At 55.6% G+C, this 15,724-nt stretch overlaps 4 protein-coding genes across 4 annotated transcripts; 2 read left to right on the forward strand and 2 right to left on the reverse strand.

Annotated features, from left to right (window-relative positions):
* Positions 1–317: 317 nt before the first annotated feature.
* On the reverse strand, positions 318–989 carry CTHT_0038470 (uncharacterized protein; the record flags this gene model as incomplete). The annotated part of the gene is made up of 2 exons (XM_006694204.1): positions 318–476; positions 534–989. The coding sequence occupies 2 exons, from the start codon at positions 987–989 to the stop codon at positions 318–320; spliced, it is 615 nt and encodes a 204-aa protein (XP_006694267.1).
* Positions 990–2,932: 1,943 nt separating this feature from the next.
* On the forward strand, positions 2,933–6,008 carry CTHT_0038480 (phospholipase D-like protein; the record flags this gene model as incomplete). Its single annotated transcript, XM_006694205.1, has 10 exons — positions 2,933–3,236; positions 3,290–3,329; positions 3,382–3,515; positions 3,568–3,578; positions 3,626–3,899; positions 3,950–4,093; positions 4,142–4,241; positions 4,290–4,571; positions 4,655–4,757; positions 4,812–6,008. 10 exons carry the CDS (start codon positions 2,933–2,935, stop codon positions 6,006–6,008), a joined length of 2,589 nt encoding a protein of 862 aa, XP_006694268.1.
* A 412-nt stretch (positions 6,009–6,420) lies between these two features.
* CTHT_0038490 (uncharacterized protein) lies at positions 6,421–7,930 on the reverse strand (the record flags this gene model as incomplete). Its single annotated transcript, XM_006694206.1, has 4 exons — positions 6,421–6,655; positions 6,790–7,301; positions 7,353–7,690; positions 7,744–7,930. 4 exons carry the CDS (start codon positions 7,928–7,930, stop codon positions 6,421–6,423), a joined length of 1,272 nt encoding a protein of 423 aa, XP_006694269.1.
* Positions 7,931–9,191: 1,261 nt separating this feature from the next.
* CTHT_0038500 (acid phosphatase-like protein) lies at positions 9,192–14,661 on the forward strand (the record flags this gene model as incomplete). The annotated part of the gene is made up of 7 exons (XM_006694207.1): positions 9,192–9,229; positions 9,759–10,519; positions 10,570–11,160; positions 11,601–11,629; positions 12,702–12,877; positions 12,993–13,155; positions 13,261–14,661. 7 exons carry the CDS (start codon positions 9,192–9,194, stop codon positions 14,659–14,661), a joined length of 3,159 nt encoding a protein of 1,052 aa, XP_006694270.1.
* Between the last annotated feature and the right edge of the window lie 1,063 nt (positions 14,662–15,724).

Raw genomic sequence — 15,724 nt, forward strand, 5'->3', positions numbered from 1 at the left:
TTAAACAACATGGTGATGGGAAGTGATGTTGCAATATGTAGGGCAGTCCAAGAGCATGTTGAGGAGCAGTGAGGAGCAGAGGGTACATGAGGTAGCGTTGGAAAATGTGTACTTCTCAGATAGTTCGTATATATATATATATATATATATATATATAGATGTCTTCGCCGAGTGTTGTATCTCATAATACGAAACCCGCAAAAGTATTCAAAAAGCGTGGGCCTCATCCGTCTAAGTCCATCCGTGCCAGCCGGCTAATATCAACACCCAGAAGGATAAGCAGGAGAAGTGAACGAGAACAGTCCTGAGACATCAGTCTATGGAGCTACCACCTGAAACTCCTTGTAGAAAAACGTGCCGCCTTTCTTGACGCCTGGTGTCAAGGTACGGCTAAAGTGAGGTACCTTGCCGATCTCGATGTAGCCAAACTTCCTGAAGGCCTCCTCGGCCACGCTGCCCGTCTCAGTGTTGGTGAGCTAGGAACTGTCAGTAAGATCCCCTAAAACAAGACAATTAGTTAGTCGAAAACCCACCAGCAAAGTCCGTCCCCTCTTCACAGCCTCGTACTCTAGCGCCGCGACTAGCGCCCTGGCACCCCCCTGCCGCCGATACCTCCGATCGACTAGCACAGCATCAATATGCCCCCTAAAGCTCCCAGTTTCGCTCTCCGACAACTTGACCATGCCCAGCCCCCGCAGATCCGTGCCCGCGGGCTTGCCGCCGTTCTTGAGGTCGGCCGACGAAGACGGGTTGAGCAGAAGCACGATGATGCGCACGCCGCGGTTGGCTTCCGCGATGCGCTCCTTCCACCAGGTAAGCAGCTTTTCGTTGGTCAGCGGCGGCAGGAAGGGGCCGACCATTTGGTCTTGGGTGATGCATGAGGCGTGGAGCGCGGCTAGGTAGGGTACGAGATGGCCGTGGTCGGGTTGGGAGAAGAGGTAGGTCATAGGGTGGTTACCGTTAGAGCTGGAAGTGTTGTTGGTCGCCATGGTGACGGTTTTGGGGAGAAAATGGCTAGAGGTTGGCGATGGTGAAGAGTGAATGAAGCGAGCGCCCTCGGGGCTAAGAGCGATAAAGGAGCCAGGCTCTCGAGTTTAAACGGATTCAGGGGTAGCCGTGATGGTGGGAACGACTCCTGTTCACTGCATGCCGCCCACCATTGTCATCACTGCCTTAATCTTTCTTTTTTTTTTCTTTTTTCCTGTCTGCTTCAACAAGGCTAACCTCTGTATCTGTAGCACCCAGGATATTAGAAGGTCAGCCAATTGCGCATGGCGCTGCCGAAATGGAGGGTTTGATAAAAATGTCTCAGGAAGGCGGGCAGCTGGGGGATGGTCCAGGTGTGCGGGTGGAGGGGTGGGGGATGGGATTTTAGGAGATTTTTCCTTCTGTAAGGCTCTTTCTGGTCTTGGTCTTGGGGGAACTGGAGACCTGGTATTCGTTAAAACAGACATACAATCGCATAGTACTACTCTACCTTGACTTTATAGCAGGTGATGTGGAAGCGAGCCCACTGGTGTCTCAATCGCTCACAGGCTTGGACAGTCTTGAGCCTTGTAAGTTCAACAGTCAATCAGTGAGATACCTGAAAGGCCAAGAGCACGGATTGCCCTGGCTCAAGCAGCAGCAGCGAACGCTGGATCCCGTCACGAGCGTTCAACCCCGTCAGGTCGCGTGCTTCATTGCCAGGGGTAATTTCACCGTTTTAAGCCTGATATGGCACTTTGGTGCAACTCTCACACACCTCGGAGCACATGCACCACACGAAAGGCACACACATACTTCACAGCATGGGAGCTCGGAGAGCACGCCAATGGGTGGCTTGTCTGGGGAACTGTGCCACACACAAGGCTGGTGCGGGGGCATCCGGTGGGTGGGGGCAGTGGCATCCAGCGATAAGCGATAAGGGTGAGATGGCCTTCGTACAAGGGACCAGGGGCACTTGCGGGCTCTGTGGCGAACCCTGGCAGGTGCCTGACACTGCGTGATCCCCGCCGACATGGGATGAGCCGACGAGGAGGAGGGGTTGGGCCTGAACTGGAATCGCGATGCGCACGATCCCAATCATCCCATCCTCGCTCTCCATGCCGTCTACATCGATCAGGATCCTGAAATCGACCGTCGGAAGCCATTAACCCCGTATGTTTCGGTAAAGGGGAACCCGGAGTCGGTCTTTGTGGGTCAAAAATACCAGCAACCATGTTCTTGTGAGTGGTCTATCGAGAGCAGCCTTGGCCTGAGTGGTCCAGACAAAAGAATGGCAGCAAAGTAATATCAATGGTCGCCAACAGCACGCGCTATAACCTGCAATGGATGCATGGATGACCGCATCACACCTCAGCAGAAGCGTATCACCACGTTTTATCATCCCAGCGTACTCTCGACGGCGTGTAAGCCACCTAATGCTCTGCCCAAAATGGATATTCAGCCCTATTTGCCTGCTTCAATGGCGTGCGACGAGTGTGTCAGGGCCCATCCACGTCGAGCAAATGATGGGATGAATAAAGCCTGGTTACAAGATCGCTGGCGCTCCACCACTGGAATCAGAATAGTCCAGCGGACTTGACTTTCACAGGCTGCAGACCGGCCCAAGGTTGGTCCCAGGCCGGCTCCCTCCCGTAAATCCCGTTCTCGGCAGTCCCGCTGCACTGGCCCTAAAGCCCCGCTCCAGTGGTTCATCATTCCCCGCGGTGTGACGGCGATTACAGTCAGCAGCACATACCTCACCTTACCCCAACCTCCCAATCTGTCTGTATCCGCTGCCTGTCGCTGGGTTACCCACGGAAAACCGTCTCTTTGAAAGGCGTCTGAGTAATCGTAGTAAACTCGGTTCACTCTTCGCCTACTTCTCTCTCCTTTATACCCTTCTCCATCTCAAACCAGTGAATGCCCATCCTCAGCTGAGACGCTCCTGTAACCAAGCACAATCACCATGAGCTTCGGTTCCTTCCTTAAGAAGGCCAAGGACGGCCTTAAAGATGTCAAGCAGGGCCTGCAGGACCTGGACAAGGTCAAGGAGAATCTGGGCAAGATGAGCATCAGCGACGTGGGCAAGATCTTTGGCGGCGACGACAAGCACTCGCACACCCATGACGGCGTCGAATGTCACGAGGGCGCGTCCCATGGAGAGTACGGCGCCAACCGCTACAGCTCATTCGCCCCCGAGACGACCGGCCGTGCCAAGTGGTATGTGGACGGCGCCTCGTACTTTTGGGCATTGTCCATGGCTCTTGAGGGTATGTTGCTTTGCCGGAGTCTGTTGCTGCGATCACACACTAACTGTTTACAGAGGCTCGAGAGTACATCTACATTCTCGATTGGTGGTTGAGGTAGGAACCGTGGCCCGCCCCTGAATGAGAATGCGTGCTGACAACTCGGCAGCCCCGAGCTATACCTGCGGCGCCCACCGTCCCGCAATAACCGTTATCGGCTGGACCATATGCTCAAGGCTGCGGCCGAGCGCGGCGTCAAAGTCTATGTGATTGTGTACAAGGAGGTCCCGCAAGCTCTGACTTGTAAGTGTCAGATCCCTGTCTGTTGAAGGTGAACTCAAGCTGACCGCAACAGTAAACTCTGATGTAAGCCGCGCCTCACTGCGCGTATAGACCAGCACTGACAGCAGCAGCATACCAAGAAAGCCCTCCGGGCGCTTCATCCCAATATCTTCGTCTTTCGGCATCCCGATCACCACCCCGGCAACGATGTTGTCACAGGCCTTCAGGACTTCCACAAGAGTCTCATGAATTTCAGCTTCAAGAACTTCAACCTCGCCAAGGCCTCAGAAGATGTCCTGAAGGGCCTCTATGGCACTGCTGATGATGTAGTTCTTTACTGGGCTCATCACGAGAAGCTGTGCCTGATCGACGGCAAGATTGCGTTCATGGGCGGTCTCGACCTGTGTAAGTGGCTCCTGGAGTCCCGATTGTAGAGCCCCTGCTTACGGATGCAGGCTTCGGACGTTGGGATACTATCAGCCATCCGATTGCTGATGCTCACCCCGGTAATGTGGATGATATTATCTTCCCTGGCCAGGACTACAACAACGCCCGTGTCTTCGACTTTGAGAACGTCGACAAGTGGGAGCAGAATAAGCGTGAGTAGCCAAATGCTCTTCAACTTAGAATCACACTGACAGCAGCAGTCGACCGCAGCAGGTTCTCCCGCATGGGCTGGTCCGACATTGCCCTCAGCCTTACTGGGCCCATCGTTGAGAGCCTCGAGACTCATTTCGTGCAGAGATGGTGAGTCCTCATGGTCAAGCCACTCTGACCAGCGCTAACAGATCGCAGGAACTTCATCTTCAACAAGAAATATAGCACCAAGGACCCTGGCAAGTATGAGAGGCTCGAGGTTCGTAGCCATCAGCGACAAAGCCACCACGGCCACGGCCACGGCCATGGCATGGCCTATACCGCACAGAGCTTCCTCGATGAGGGTACCGAGTACCTGAGGAATGAAATGCACCAGCGTTTTTCGCGCCTATCGCACCACTTCTTTGGCGAAGAGGAACACGGCAGGCCACGTCGGTCGTATGAGGGTCCAAGGGGCCAGCAGATCCAGCTTACCAGAAGGTATGTGACCATCCCTTCCCCCCCCCCTCCCTCTCCCCCCCCCCCCACCCCGGGTTAATCCGTTCGGCAGCTCACTCTTCCAGTGCCTGCAATTGGTCTCTGGGTGTCAAGACAGAGCACTCGATCGCCAATGCCTACATCGACGCCATCAAGAATGCCAGGTATCACATCTACATCGAGAACCAAGTACGTCCCCCCCCCGTCTTAGCCCCTGATTGCAATACCTGCTGACATCCCCAGTTCTTCATCACGGCCACATCAGACAAGCAGAAACCGGTCACCAACAAGATTGGCAAAGCAATCGTCGATCGGATCCTGCGTGCGCACCAGTACAACGAGCCTTTCCATATCGTTGTCATTATGCCCGCCGTTCCGGCCTTTGCGGGTGATCTCAAGTCTGACGGCGCCCTCGGTACCCGTGCCATCATGGAATTCCAGTACTTCAGCATCAACCGCGGCGGCTACAGCATCCTCGAGACACTCCAGAAGGCCGGTGTGGAGGACCCTAGCCGCTACATCACCTTCTACAACCTGCGCAGCTTCGACCGCATCAACACCAATACCCCAGGCGACAGTCAGTATCGCCGCTACAATTATGCTGCCTCGCAGCTCTCGCACTACAGCTGGGATTCCATTGCCGCATGCTACATGGACAACGGCCCAGACCTCAACGCCATCCCCTGGACCGGCCCACCTGAGAAGGAAATGGATGCCTACGTCTCCGAGCAGCTCTACATCCACAGCAAACTCCTCATCGCCGACGACTCCCTCGTCATCTGCGGCTCCGCCAATCTCAACGACCGCTCCCAGCTGGGCAATCACGACAGCGAAATCGCCGTCGTAATCACCGATGCGAACCCCTCTCTCGACACCACTATGGCCGGCTACCCACATCGTGCGTCCCACTTCGCGGCCTCCCTCCGTCGCTTCGTCTTCCGCAAGCACCTTGGCCTGCTCCCACACCAGCCGGTTGACCAGCCCGACCGCAACTGGACTCCTGTTACCCATGACCCGGTCAATGAGTACGATTGGGGCTCGGATGCCGACTGCCTCGTCGCCGACCCGCTCTCGCCCAGGTTCATGGACCTGTGGCGCACGACGGCCCGGCGTAACACGGAAATCTTCTCTCGCGCGTTTCACCCCGTGCCGGATGACAAGGTGCGCACGTGGAAGGACTATGAAGAGTTCTTTAGCAAGTATTTTGTTAACCCCGGGGAGTCGGCGGAGAAGCAAGCGGAGGGGTATAAGCAGGGCAAGGTGGACTACGGGCATGTGGTCAAGGAGGAGTTCCCGGGCGGTGTGGAGGAGCTGAAGGCGTGGTTAAGCGGGGTGAGGGGGACCCTCGTGGAGATGCCGTTGGGGTTCTTGGCGGATGAGGAGGATATTGCTAAGGAGGGGCTAGCGTTGAATAGTTTGACGCAGGAGTTGTACACTTGAGGGGGATCGGAAGGTAAAAAGATGGGATGGATACCCGGGTTGGAAAAAAGGGGGAAGGGGGAGGGGGCAGATAGATAAATCGGTTGCGAGATGATATCCTACAATGGCGAGAACTTAACTGACGGGCACATATCTGCTTTATATATATATATATATATATATATTTTCTTTTCTTTTTTTTTTTTTGATTCATCCCTATACAGCGGATCACATACCCTCGAAGAAACTTTTAAAAAGGCAAAGGAAGGGAAGTGCTAAATGCATAATAAGGCATACAAATACACAGACAAACCAACCCCTACCCTCTACCATACGTAGCAGTCAACCATCCTCCTAACGCCCCTCTCTAACCAACCACAATCAGACAAACCTTCCTTCGGCCCCTGAGACTACTAGACTGACCGCTCGAAGCTCACTCATCATCCTCCAGCTCCTCCACGCGCGGCGCCACATACCCAGTGCGCTGAACAGGCGTCGCGGACACGACCTTGGTTTCGGTGGCCGTGGTTGTAGCACTGGGCGGGGCCGGCTGGCCGGTCGTGGCCGCGAAGGTGGCCGCGGCGTTAGCAGACCCCTCCTTAGCGGGAGAACCAGAGGAGCCGTCCTTCTTCTTGGACTTCTTCTTTTTCTTTTTTGCTGCTGGCGGGCTGAAGACTGTGTTAGTCCCTATGACAGGTAGTAGGAACAAGAAACGTGGGGGAGAGGGCGGCTTACCTCATGCCAAGCCCACACAGGCTTAAAGCTATCAATCACCGAGACGTCCTCCCATAGGTTCGGGAACAGCCACAGGCCGGGAGGCACGACAAAGTAGGTCACGCAGAACAAAATGACGCGGAAAATCGCCATGGCGAAGAACAGCCCCATAAAGCACAGGAAGCCCCAGCTCAGGTAGTACCCGCCCTGCCGCAGCTTAGCCGGCCACAGCGGGTAGCACACCAGCGCGAAGATGGCCACCAGCGCCAGCGCCGCGTACACCTTGCGCATCACCTGGGGACCCTCCCACAGCCAGACATAGTACATATCGTCGCCGGCCTCTTGCTGCGGCTCGATACGGACTGTCCAGAGCCCCTTCACGCGCTTCTTCTTTTTCTTGGGCTTTTGGCCCGGTGGGTGGTCGTGCCCGTGGCCGTCGTCTTCTTCGGCTTTGACCACGCGCAGGGCGAGCATCGAGAGGGGAAGCAGCTTGAATGCATTTTCGAGGGAGGCGCGGTCGGTAATTTCGGGGAGGGCGGGGTTCTTCTTGCGTGCTTGCTGGTAGGCGTCGGATTGCAAGGCGCGGAGGGCACGTTTGACCTGGTTTTGTTAGACTTGGCTTCGCCGTTGGTATGGACGGTTAGGACATACGCGGAACATGTCTTTGCGCTCGCCGTTCAGGATACAGGTGCGTGTCTTCAGATTCTGGCTGCGCAGGAACTTAGCCAGCGCGATGGCAACCGGGTTGGGCGGGCCCGGCACAATACGCTGCGGCTGGCCACGCATAACTTGGTGCTGATGAGGATGCGGGTGAGGGTGAGGATGGGGATGAGGATGGCCGTGTGGGTGCTGATGTTGGGGCTGAGGTTGACCCTGAGGACCGCCCTGAGGACCACCTTGGGGTCCCCCTCCTTGCTGCTGCTGCTGCTGTTGCTGCATCTGCTGCATGCGTGCTTGCATCTGCTCGGCAGCTTGCTTCCTGAGATGCTCTGGCGACTGTTAGCTGGAGTTTTGATTCCAAGAGAACGATGGCGCAGCTCACCGATGAACTGCGGCACGGTCATGCCGGCCTTCTCAGCGTCCATAGCCAACTGCCGCTGCATGGCGGCGATCTGCTCGGGACTGGGCATTGGCATCGGGCCGTTGGGGCCCATGACCATCGGAATTGGGCCGGGCATTGGCCCGGGCATTGGGCCTGGCATCGGCCCATTAGGAGGAGGAGCGGCCATGGTAGTTGTGTGGATGGGAATGGTTGTCGCCGAAGCTGGAAGGGAAAGTCGAAGAGTATCAGAGCGGGAGGTGGAGAGTCGAAGGAAAGGTCAATGGTGCCTGCACCAGAGCTGTTTGTCAATCGGTCGAGCTCGCCGCAAAAAATCTGCTCGAAAATTTTGATGTCAGCGACCAAAAAAAACCGCCGCTCGATGCCGATGCTGGACGCGATGAGGGAGGCGTTGCGTTGCGCTGTGCGATTTTCTCGTTACTCTTACTCTTTTGTCCCGTGTCGACATCGAATCCGTACACGTATCCCAAGACCCCTGTCATGCACCTGGCCTGTGCCCCTGGAGCTGCCAAGCTAAAGATTGTGGGGGGAGCTTGGCGCCGTTCTGGTCTTGGCATGAATTAGGTAAGCTAGTAAGCACAGATCGGAGCGGGGCTGCTTTCCTCCGAGACAAAGGTGTGGCTTTTGTAGCACATGACAGATAGGGCTAACGCCACGGCCGGCTCAGCCACACCGCCAAGATAAACACATTGGTGGATCTGCGATCTGTTTCAAGATTTCGCTGCTCCACAGCCGAGACAGTTGTTGCTTGTCTCATCAAGATCCGCACCGTTGGATCCCAATCAAAATGCGCATCGTCAGCAGATCAGTTTCTCGTCAAAACAGCCCAATGCGACTCAAGTGTCCATTTGCAGTTCCGCAACGCTCGTATCTCGTACAATGTCAGTCCGCGACGCTCTGCGCAAACCGAGGCATGTTGACGACTCTGTCCTGAGTCGCGCAATGTCTTGAAGCCGCATAGAGGGATGGCTTGGACGAACGAACAAAGCGACACACCAGAACACCGAGGGCTGTTCGTGGCCAGGTTACGGTTACGTACAACGCGCGCAGCCGCGAGGGTGCGGTGCGGGCTGCAAACTTAGTTCGGCCGGCTACGGATGGGAGGCCGTCTGCTGTTTCAGAAAAGAATAGCAACACCGCGTCCCACAGCATATGGATGGTGTTCTTTTTGACGGTGAAATTAGGGACGAATCTCTCGTAGGCGGGGCAGCCAATCTCGACGGCCACGCGACCCTCTCAGGAGAGACAGGCGTGGCAATGCGGTCGCAGCGCCGGCTCGGAGACCCTCTTTCTTCCTCCTGTGCCCTGGCAGAGTGAGACAGCGTCGTTGATGTTCTGCATGCCGTGGCGTCTGCGCACTCTGACTGGCTGCCCACTACGTGCCCGCCGCTGCCGAGCCATGCCCACCAGTCAGCCTGTCCTTGCCCATCATGTCTTTCAAAACACACTGCCTTGGCCCCAGCCCTAGGTAAGCAGGCTTGTTGGCAGTCTTGCGCATGCTTGTACACCATCATAGGGGGGGTGTGCGGGTGTCCCAGGTGGCTCTCAAGCGCCGCTGTCCGATCATCAACACACCCCCGAGCTAACCTAAATCTAAGCGCCAACTGGTTCCCGTCGGCCATCAACCAACCTATCAGATCTCATCCCCTGTGACAGCACTTGGGCCTCTGTACATCACCTTGGTCAGCGCAACCCAGTCGACCTGAACACGATCTCGTCTGGTCTTGCTTCAGCCCTATCATGTAAAAAGATGCTGTTCCTTGCCGGCCCCCCCCCCTTCTTCTCTTTTGTCCTCGTGCCTCTGTACTTGGTGATGATGATCCCCTACTGCTGCTTACTGCTTTCCTAGTGCTGGCCGCTAGACGTTCATTTCCCATGGCATGACATCCCCTCCTTCTGCTCGTTAGCTTATACTTTATTTCTTATCACTACCTTTTCTTATTCTTCATAGCCGTCATGGCATCTTCCTGGTTCTCTACTCTTTTTTTCTGTTGCAGAGCCGACGAGAAGCCTCGTCGCGACTCGACTCGGGGGCTCACGGACGTCAGTGAGAGCAACATCGCCATTATGCGGGACCAGCCCGCCCCTACCCCGCGTCCCACGGCCGAGCCGCTCTGGAGAGATGAAGAGACGTATGAGAAGTTGAGTCGCCGAAGGGCAAGGGAGCGCTCCAGGAAGCAGGGTAGCCGGGATACCACGAAAAAGTCATTGTTCTCACGGCCGTCAACTCCTGTTCGCCGTCTTCAGATCTCGGGCCCGATGGACTTTCGGCACTTGCACCATGAAGCCGGTCCCTTTGACTTTCTTGAGCCGCCACGGCAACGTCCTCCGTCATTTCGGCCAATCGAGCTGAGCATTTACAAGCCTAACAACCGGCTGTCACCAATCTTGCCACACATTCTAGGGGAGAACACCACCTACCCGCAGCCGCCGCCCCGGGCGTACACGGGGGACAGGGCACGAAGGGAAATCGATGAGGTTATGATCAGCCCGGAGAGGAGCAACTCGGCCATGTCATTCCATCTGCCACGTCGGCATACGCGCCAGAGCTCGGCAGTGTCTGATGCGAGCAACCCCCCACCCATCCCTCCTAAGTCGAGGGCTCGTGCCTACACTGCGCCAAGCACCGAGCGCATTATTGAACGCATTGCTAGCAAGCTGATAGAGAAGGAGCGGCTGCAGGCTGAGATCGACTCCATCATTGAGCGCCAGAGCCTGTACCTCAATAGCCGGCCGTCTACGAGCTATGATATGACAGGTATTATTCACGCTTCCTAAGTAATGACCGCAGGGACTAACAACACCCAGGCCTCGAGCCGATGCCCTCGATCCCGGCCCTCCCAGCAGCCGCACCCTCCTTTGCCGAGCGTCTCAGTCTCGATGAGCGCCGTCCACGAACAGCCCCCGGCCGCGCACAAACCGTTTCCATCCCCGAAGATACGGTCCAACTAGCCGCCGCCCGCTCACCCCCTTACTCTCCTCCTTCTCACCCAGCCGAAGACCCTTACTTCCTCGACCGCCCGCTCGCCCCTCCCTTACCCCTCGTCCTGCGCCCTCCTCTCCGCAAAAAGAAATCCTTCTCCCGCATCTCGCACTGGCTTGCGCAGCACCCCTCGACGCACGGTATCGCCGAGTTGGAGGGGGATTCTACGTACGCCCCAGCGGCAGCTGTCACTACGGTACCCAAACCGCTGCGCGAGAGCGATGGGTTCTACCAGTGCCTTGCCCCGCCGGAGGGGTTGCCCAGGACGAGTATGGAGACGTCGTCGTCGGTGTATACCAGGGATGATGAGGTTCTTGATGGGGAGTCGGATAGGGAGGAAGCTGGGACAGTACAGACTACGGTTGGCGGCACGACGATGGTGGGTGGGTCGTCCCCGGAGCAGACGCCTAGGAAAGGTTGGTCGCCTGCGAGTTCGAAGCAGGGGACACCGGTTGTTGGGACTGGAGAGGGGGTTGTTGGGAGGGTGGGGGTTGCTTTTTGATTTTTTTTTTATTCAGTCGCTGCAAGTGGCGATATCTTCCTTTTTTACTTCCTTTTTTTTGGTGGTTTTCCCAGCAAAAAGGCTGTGAATATTGGGTCACTGTCGGGAGGATGATACCCGCTGGGCGCATGGTTCTACGAAGGGACAACATAGACGGACACATACACGGAGATTTACACTATATCTACCTTATCTGCACTTACTGTCGAGCCGGATGCTTGACGTACTGACACTAGCGATTGACTTTGTTAATTTTCTTTGTTATTCTCAATAATACTATGATATCAAGCGTTGCGTTGGACAACGACCAACTTGGCTGATTAGAACACTGAGCTGACTTACTTCTTGACCCAGGTCTTCTCCTGGTGTTGGTGCAGCATTGTGTTTGCTGACGACCATTTCTCCTATCAATTGTGTAACAAGCCTGTACCATGAGACCCGATACATGACACAAATTACCTACCTAGATCATAATACCTAACCGCCGTGTTGTCGGTATCCAACGGTGACGAGTCGTTGTCCTACGCGGTTGGCCGGCTGGTTATATTACCTAAGCGCCGGGGTTAGGGTCGGTCGACAAGATGGTGTGATTGAGGTGCAAAATCCCGATCCTCTTTTTTTTTTTTCCTGAGACAACGGGTTAAGGAAATGGCAATCTGGTGTTAAACCTCAAACCCGCGCCGCTCGGTTACCTGCTGTAATGCGCTTACTTATATTGCCGTTGACCGATTGTGTGTAGGTGCAAGTATGGGAGTTACACAACGCTCCTGTAGCTACTTTAGTCCCTACCTTACACCCTGTAACACATGCCACCGTCGGCCACCCGTTTCATCCCGCTGACAGCCGTTGTAAGTGCGACTTCCACAAATTCAAATGTTCAGTCGGGATTTTCCATCCCATCCGCATGCCCCCACCAACCGACTCAAACAGTCGCTCGGTCGGTCAGTATCCGTTGAGTCGGTCATTGATCTCCGTTCTCGAAATTCTGGAAGCCTTCCATCCCTGAACCTTGACCCCCACTTGTACCCCGACATCGACCCTAGGATGGCGCCAGGGACACAGCGGGGCAGGGCGGGCAGGGCAGGGCTGTGACTGTGACACCGATCGGATGGATGGCTTTATACCAGGCGGGCGGCAAGGGGGGGGATCGTATCCTTGATTCTCCCAGTTGCGTGTTGCGTGCTCGATCGGCTTACGTACATATAGACCCTACTGCTGTTGTGTGCGCATTGCATCCGATGGAACGTGGCGGCCAATGATTCACTGAACTTAACGCCTTTAGTCGACAGCAATCAGCGTTGGGCTGGGTCCCGGTTAAAGTGATTGGGTCGGGAGTCGGCCGGGTCGGCTCAGGTCGACCCAGGGCAAGACAAACACACGGAAACAGGAAAACGCCATAGCAGCGGTTTTGAGTCACAATGCCTTTGCTTGCGCCCAACACATTCAGTTTGACAGGTTGACTTGAGGGATGGTCCAACACCCGCTTCGCTCGAGCACAACGCGACCACGACCGAGCCCGAGCATCAACCCCAGCCTAAGCCCAAGCCCAAGCTCAAGCCCAAGCCCAAGCTCAAGCCCAAGCCCAAACCCCGAACTCAGACGGCGCACTGCATCTTCGTCGCGACAACAGAGTCGCAGTCGCACGCGACATCCCCAAAGGCGACGGGACCACCAACATAAAGAGCAACAGCAGGGCTCGGCCTCCGCGTCTGAGTCCAAAACTACGTCTGTAATGGACGCGATCAGACAGCTGGTCGAGCGAGCCCAGCAACGCGCGGGTTACGTGCCCATCCCCGGACCCGATCCTGAACTCGACCGTGCCGCCGCAAGCATCTCAGGCTCAGGCGCAATCACACCGATTCAAACTGCGATTCAGGCGTGCGCAAAACCGGCTAGGCGTGCTGTCAAGGTCTCTGCGGCGGGGATATTGGCTGTGATGTTGGGGTTTTTGGCTTTCGCGTCTAGGCATGTTTACTCAGTCACCACTCAATTGTGTTAACGGGTGCTGACACAGGACAGTAACTCCCCTCGCGTCTGCGACACTCCTGGGCAAGGATTCCAATGCCACACGCCGATTTCCCACTCTTGGGGGCAATACTCCCCCTTCTTTTCAGTCCCCTCTGCCATCAATCCTGACCCTCCGTCGCTAGACCTAAACGGCTGCGAGCTCACCTTCGCGCAAATCCTCTCCCGCCACGGGGCGCGCGCGCCAACCCTCGGTAAGGCTACTCTCTACGCCGCTCTTGTAGCACGTATTCGCGAAAGTGTACCACCGGGTCAGTACGGGTCAGGTTACGAGTTCCTGGCGAACTGGGAGTATAACCTCGGCAAGGAGGGGCTCACGCCGCTGGGCGAGCAGCAGATGGTCAACTCGGGCAAGAAATTCTACGCGCGATATCGCTCGCTGGCGCGCGAAAATATCCCCTTTATCCGAGCAGCGGGCATGGATCGAGTCGTCATGTCCGCAGTGAACTGGACGAGAGGTTTCTACGAGGCCCGCCGCGACGACGGCCTCAGCGAAGACGATCACCCCTGGCCATGGCCCATCCTCGAGATTCCCGAGACAAAGGAAGAAAACAACACTCTCCATCACGGCCTCTGCACCGCCTTCGAAGAAGGCCCTTACTCCACCATCGGCGCCTCCGCCCAAAAAACGTACTTATCAACCTTCGCTCCCCCGATCACAGCGCGTCTCAATGCCAACCTTCCCGGCGCCAACCTCTCCGACGCCGACGTCATCCTCCTCATGGACCTCTGCCCCTTCCACACCGTCGCCTCGCCATCGTGGACGCTTTCCCCTTTCTGCACTTTGTTCACTCCCGCCGAATGGCAGCACTACGATTACTACCAGACCCTGGGGAAATGGTACGGTTTCGGCCCAGGCAACCCCTTAGGTCCGACGCAGGGCGTCGGCTGGGTGAATGAGCTGATTGCCCGGTTGACGGGACAGCCCGTGCAAGATCGCACGTGTGTCAATCACACTCTTGATTCCAATCCGAGGACGTTTCCCCTGAAAAGGAAGCTGTATGCCGATTTCGGGCACGACAACGACATGGTTAGTGTGCTGGGGGCGTTGGGGCTGTATGAGGGTGTCGGGGCGCTGCCGAATGTGACGAGGAAAGAGGCTGAGGAGATCGGGGGTTTTTCGGCGGGTTGGACGGTGCCGTTTGCCGGGAGGGTTTATATTGAGAAGATGAGGTGTCGGGCTGGGGATTGGAAGAAGAGACGCGACGGGGAGGGGGAGGAGGAGGAGGAAGAGGAAGAGGAGGAGTTGGTCAGACTGCTGGTTAATGACCGGGTTGTGCCATTGAGGGGGTGTGAGGCTGATGAGATGGGTCGGTGTAGGCTCAGTAATTTCGTCGAGAGCCTGAAGTTTGCCAGGGAAGGGGGGAAATGGGATTTATGTTGGACATAGGTATGGGGTGGGGAGTACTGATGTCAAGTGATACCCGTGCGTGTTTTGTCTTGGATGTCTTGGTTTGGGTCTTATACGAGCGCCATGTCTTGCATTTACGGGTTCGAGTTCGGTCGGCAATATAAGAATATAAGACCTCCCTGTATTTACCTGGCAATTCTTCAGGATCCTGCTGTTGAAAGCGTGAGGTTTAATGGGCTGAGGCATTCATCCGTTTTCATCGTGTCTCTTCCCTGTTTATCTCCTTAGCGGTGGGAAAAGCCTATCTTTAGGCCAAACCTAGCTGAAAAATTCCCCATTCTCTTCCAGACTCGCAATCTGTCATCGACCGCGATGAACCCCTTCCCACAGCCCCGCGCCCATCAGATTCTATGCCACCTGGTTACCACAATATCTCATCAGTTATCAACTTTCCATGTCATCGTGTCATGCCGACTTCGCCATGTTGCTGTCCTCGATAGCATGCATGATCGCTCAAGTTGACTACAAAATGTTATGAGCTTTTGGCGCGTTGCTGAAAATCACCACAGCCAACTCAGCATTGCTGAGTTACTGAATAGCCGTTCTTTTTTTTTTTTGTTTTTTGACACGTACCCGCTCGCAAGTCTTATTGAACGGTCAAACATGCCAGGAGGACCGCGGCGGTTTTCAGGCTTGGATGGTCATACTGTGCTGCAGAGTTGACAGCAGGTCGAGCCAGTAGGGTTTAAGATCTGCAGTTCCTCTGCTATGTGGGTGGTACGATCACAAGTCGGAACCAGAGTCGGGTTGTACTATACAGCCGCGAAGAACTTAGCCATAAGTGTTTGAACCTGTCGACCGCCTAGCGTCTCACACGTCTTACTGTTAGGCATGTCGGGAAGTTTTCTTACCTCTTTTCTCCGTTCCACTGTGCTTACAGAGTTCTACAATTTTCTTCTTCACAAGGGTCTCGTTGTCTCGTGCTCGATAACTCTGTTCCAAATCTCTCTCAAACCTTGACAGTTTTTTGCTCCTGATTTCAGATGTTCTTGAAGTGTGTGATCCATTAATGTGATGAATCTGATGATTCTAATGATTCATG

Source organism: Thermochaetoides thermophila, assembly GCF_000221225.1.
Source record: "Thermochaetoides thermophila DSM 1495 unplaced genomic scaffold scf7180000011816, whole genome shotgun sequence".
NCBI lineage: Eukaryota > Fungi > Ascomycota > Sordariomycetes > Sordariales > Chaetomiaceae > Thermochaetoides > Thermochaetoides thermophila.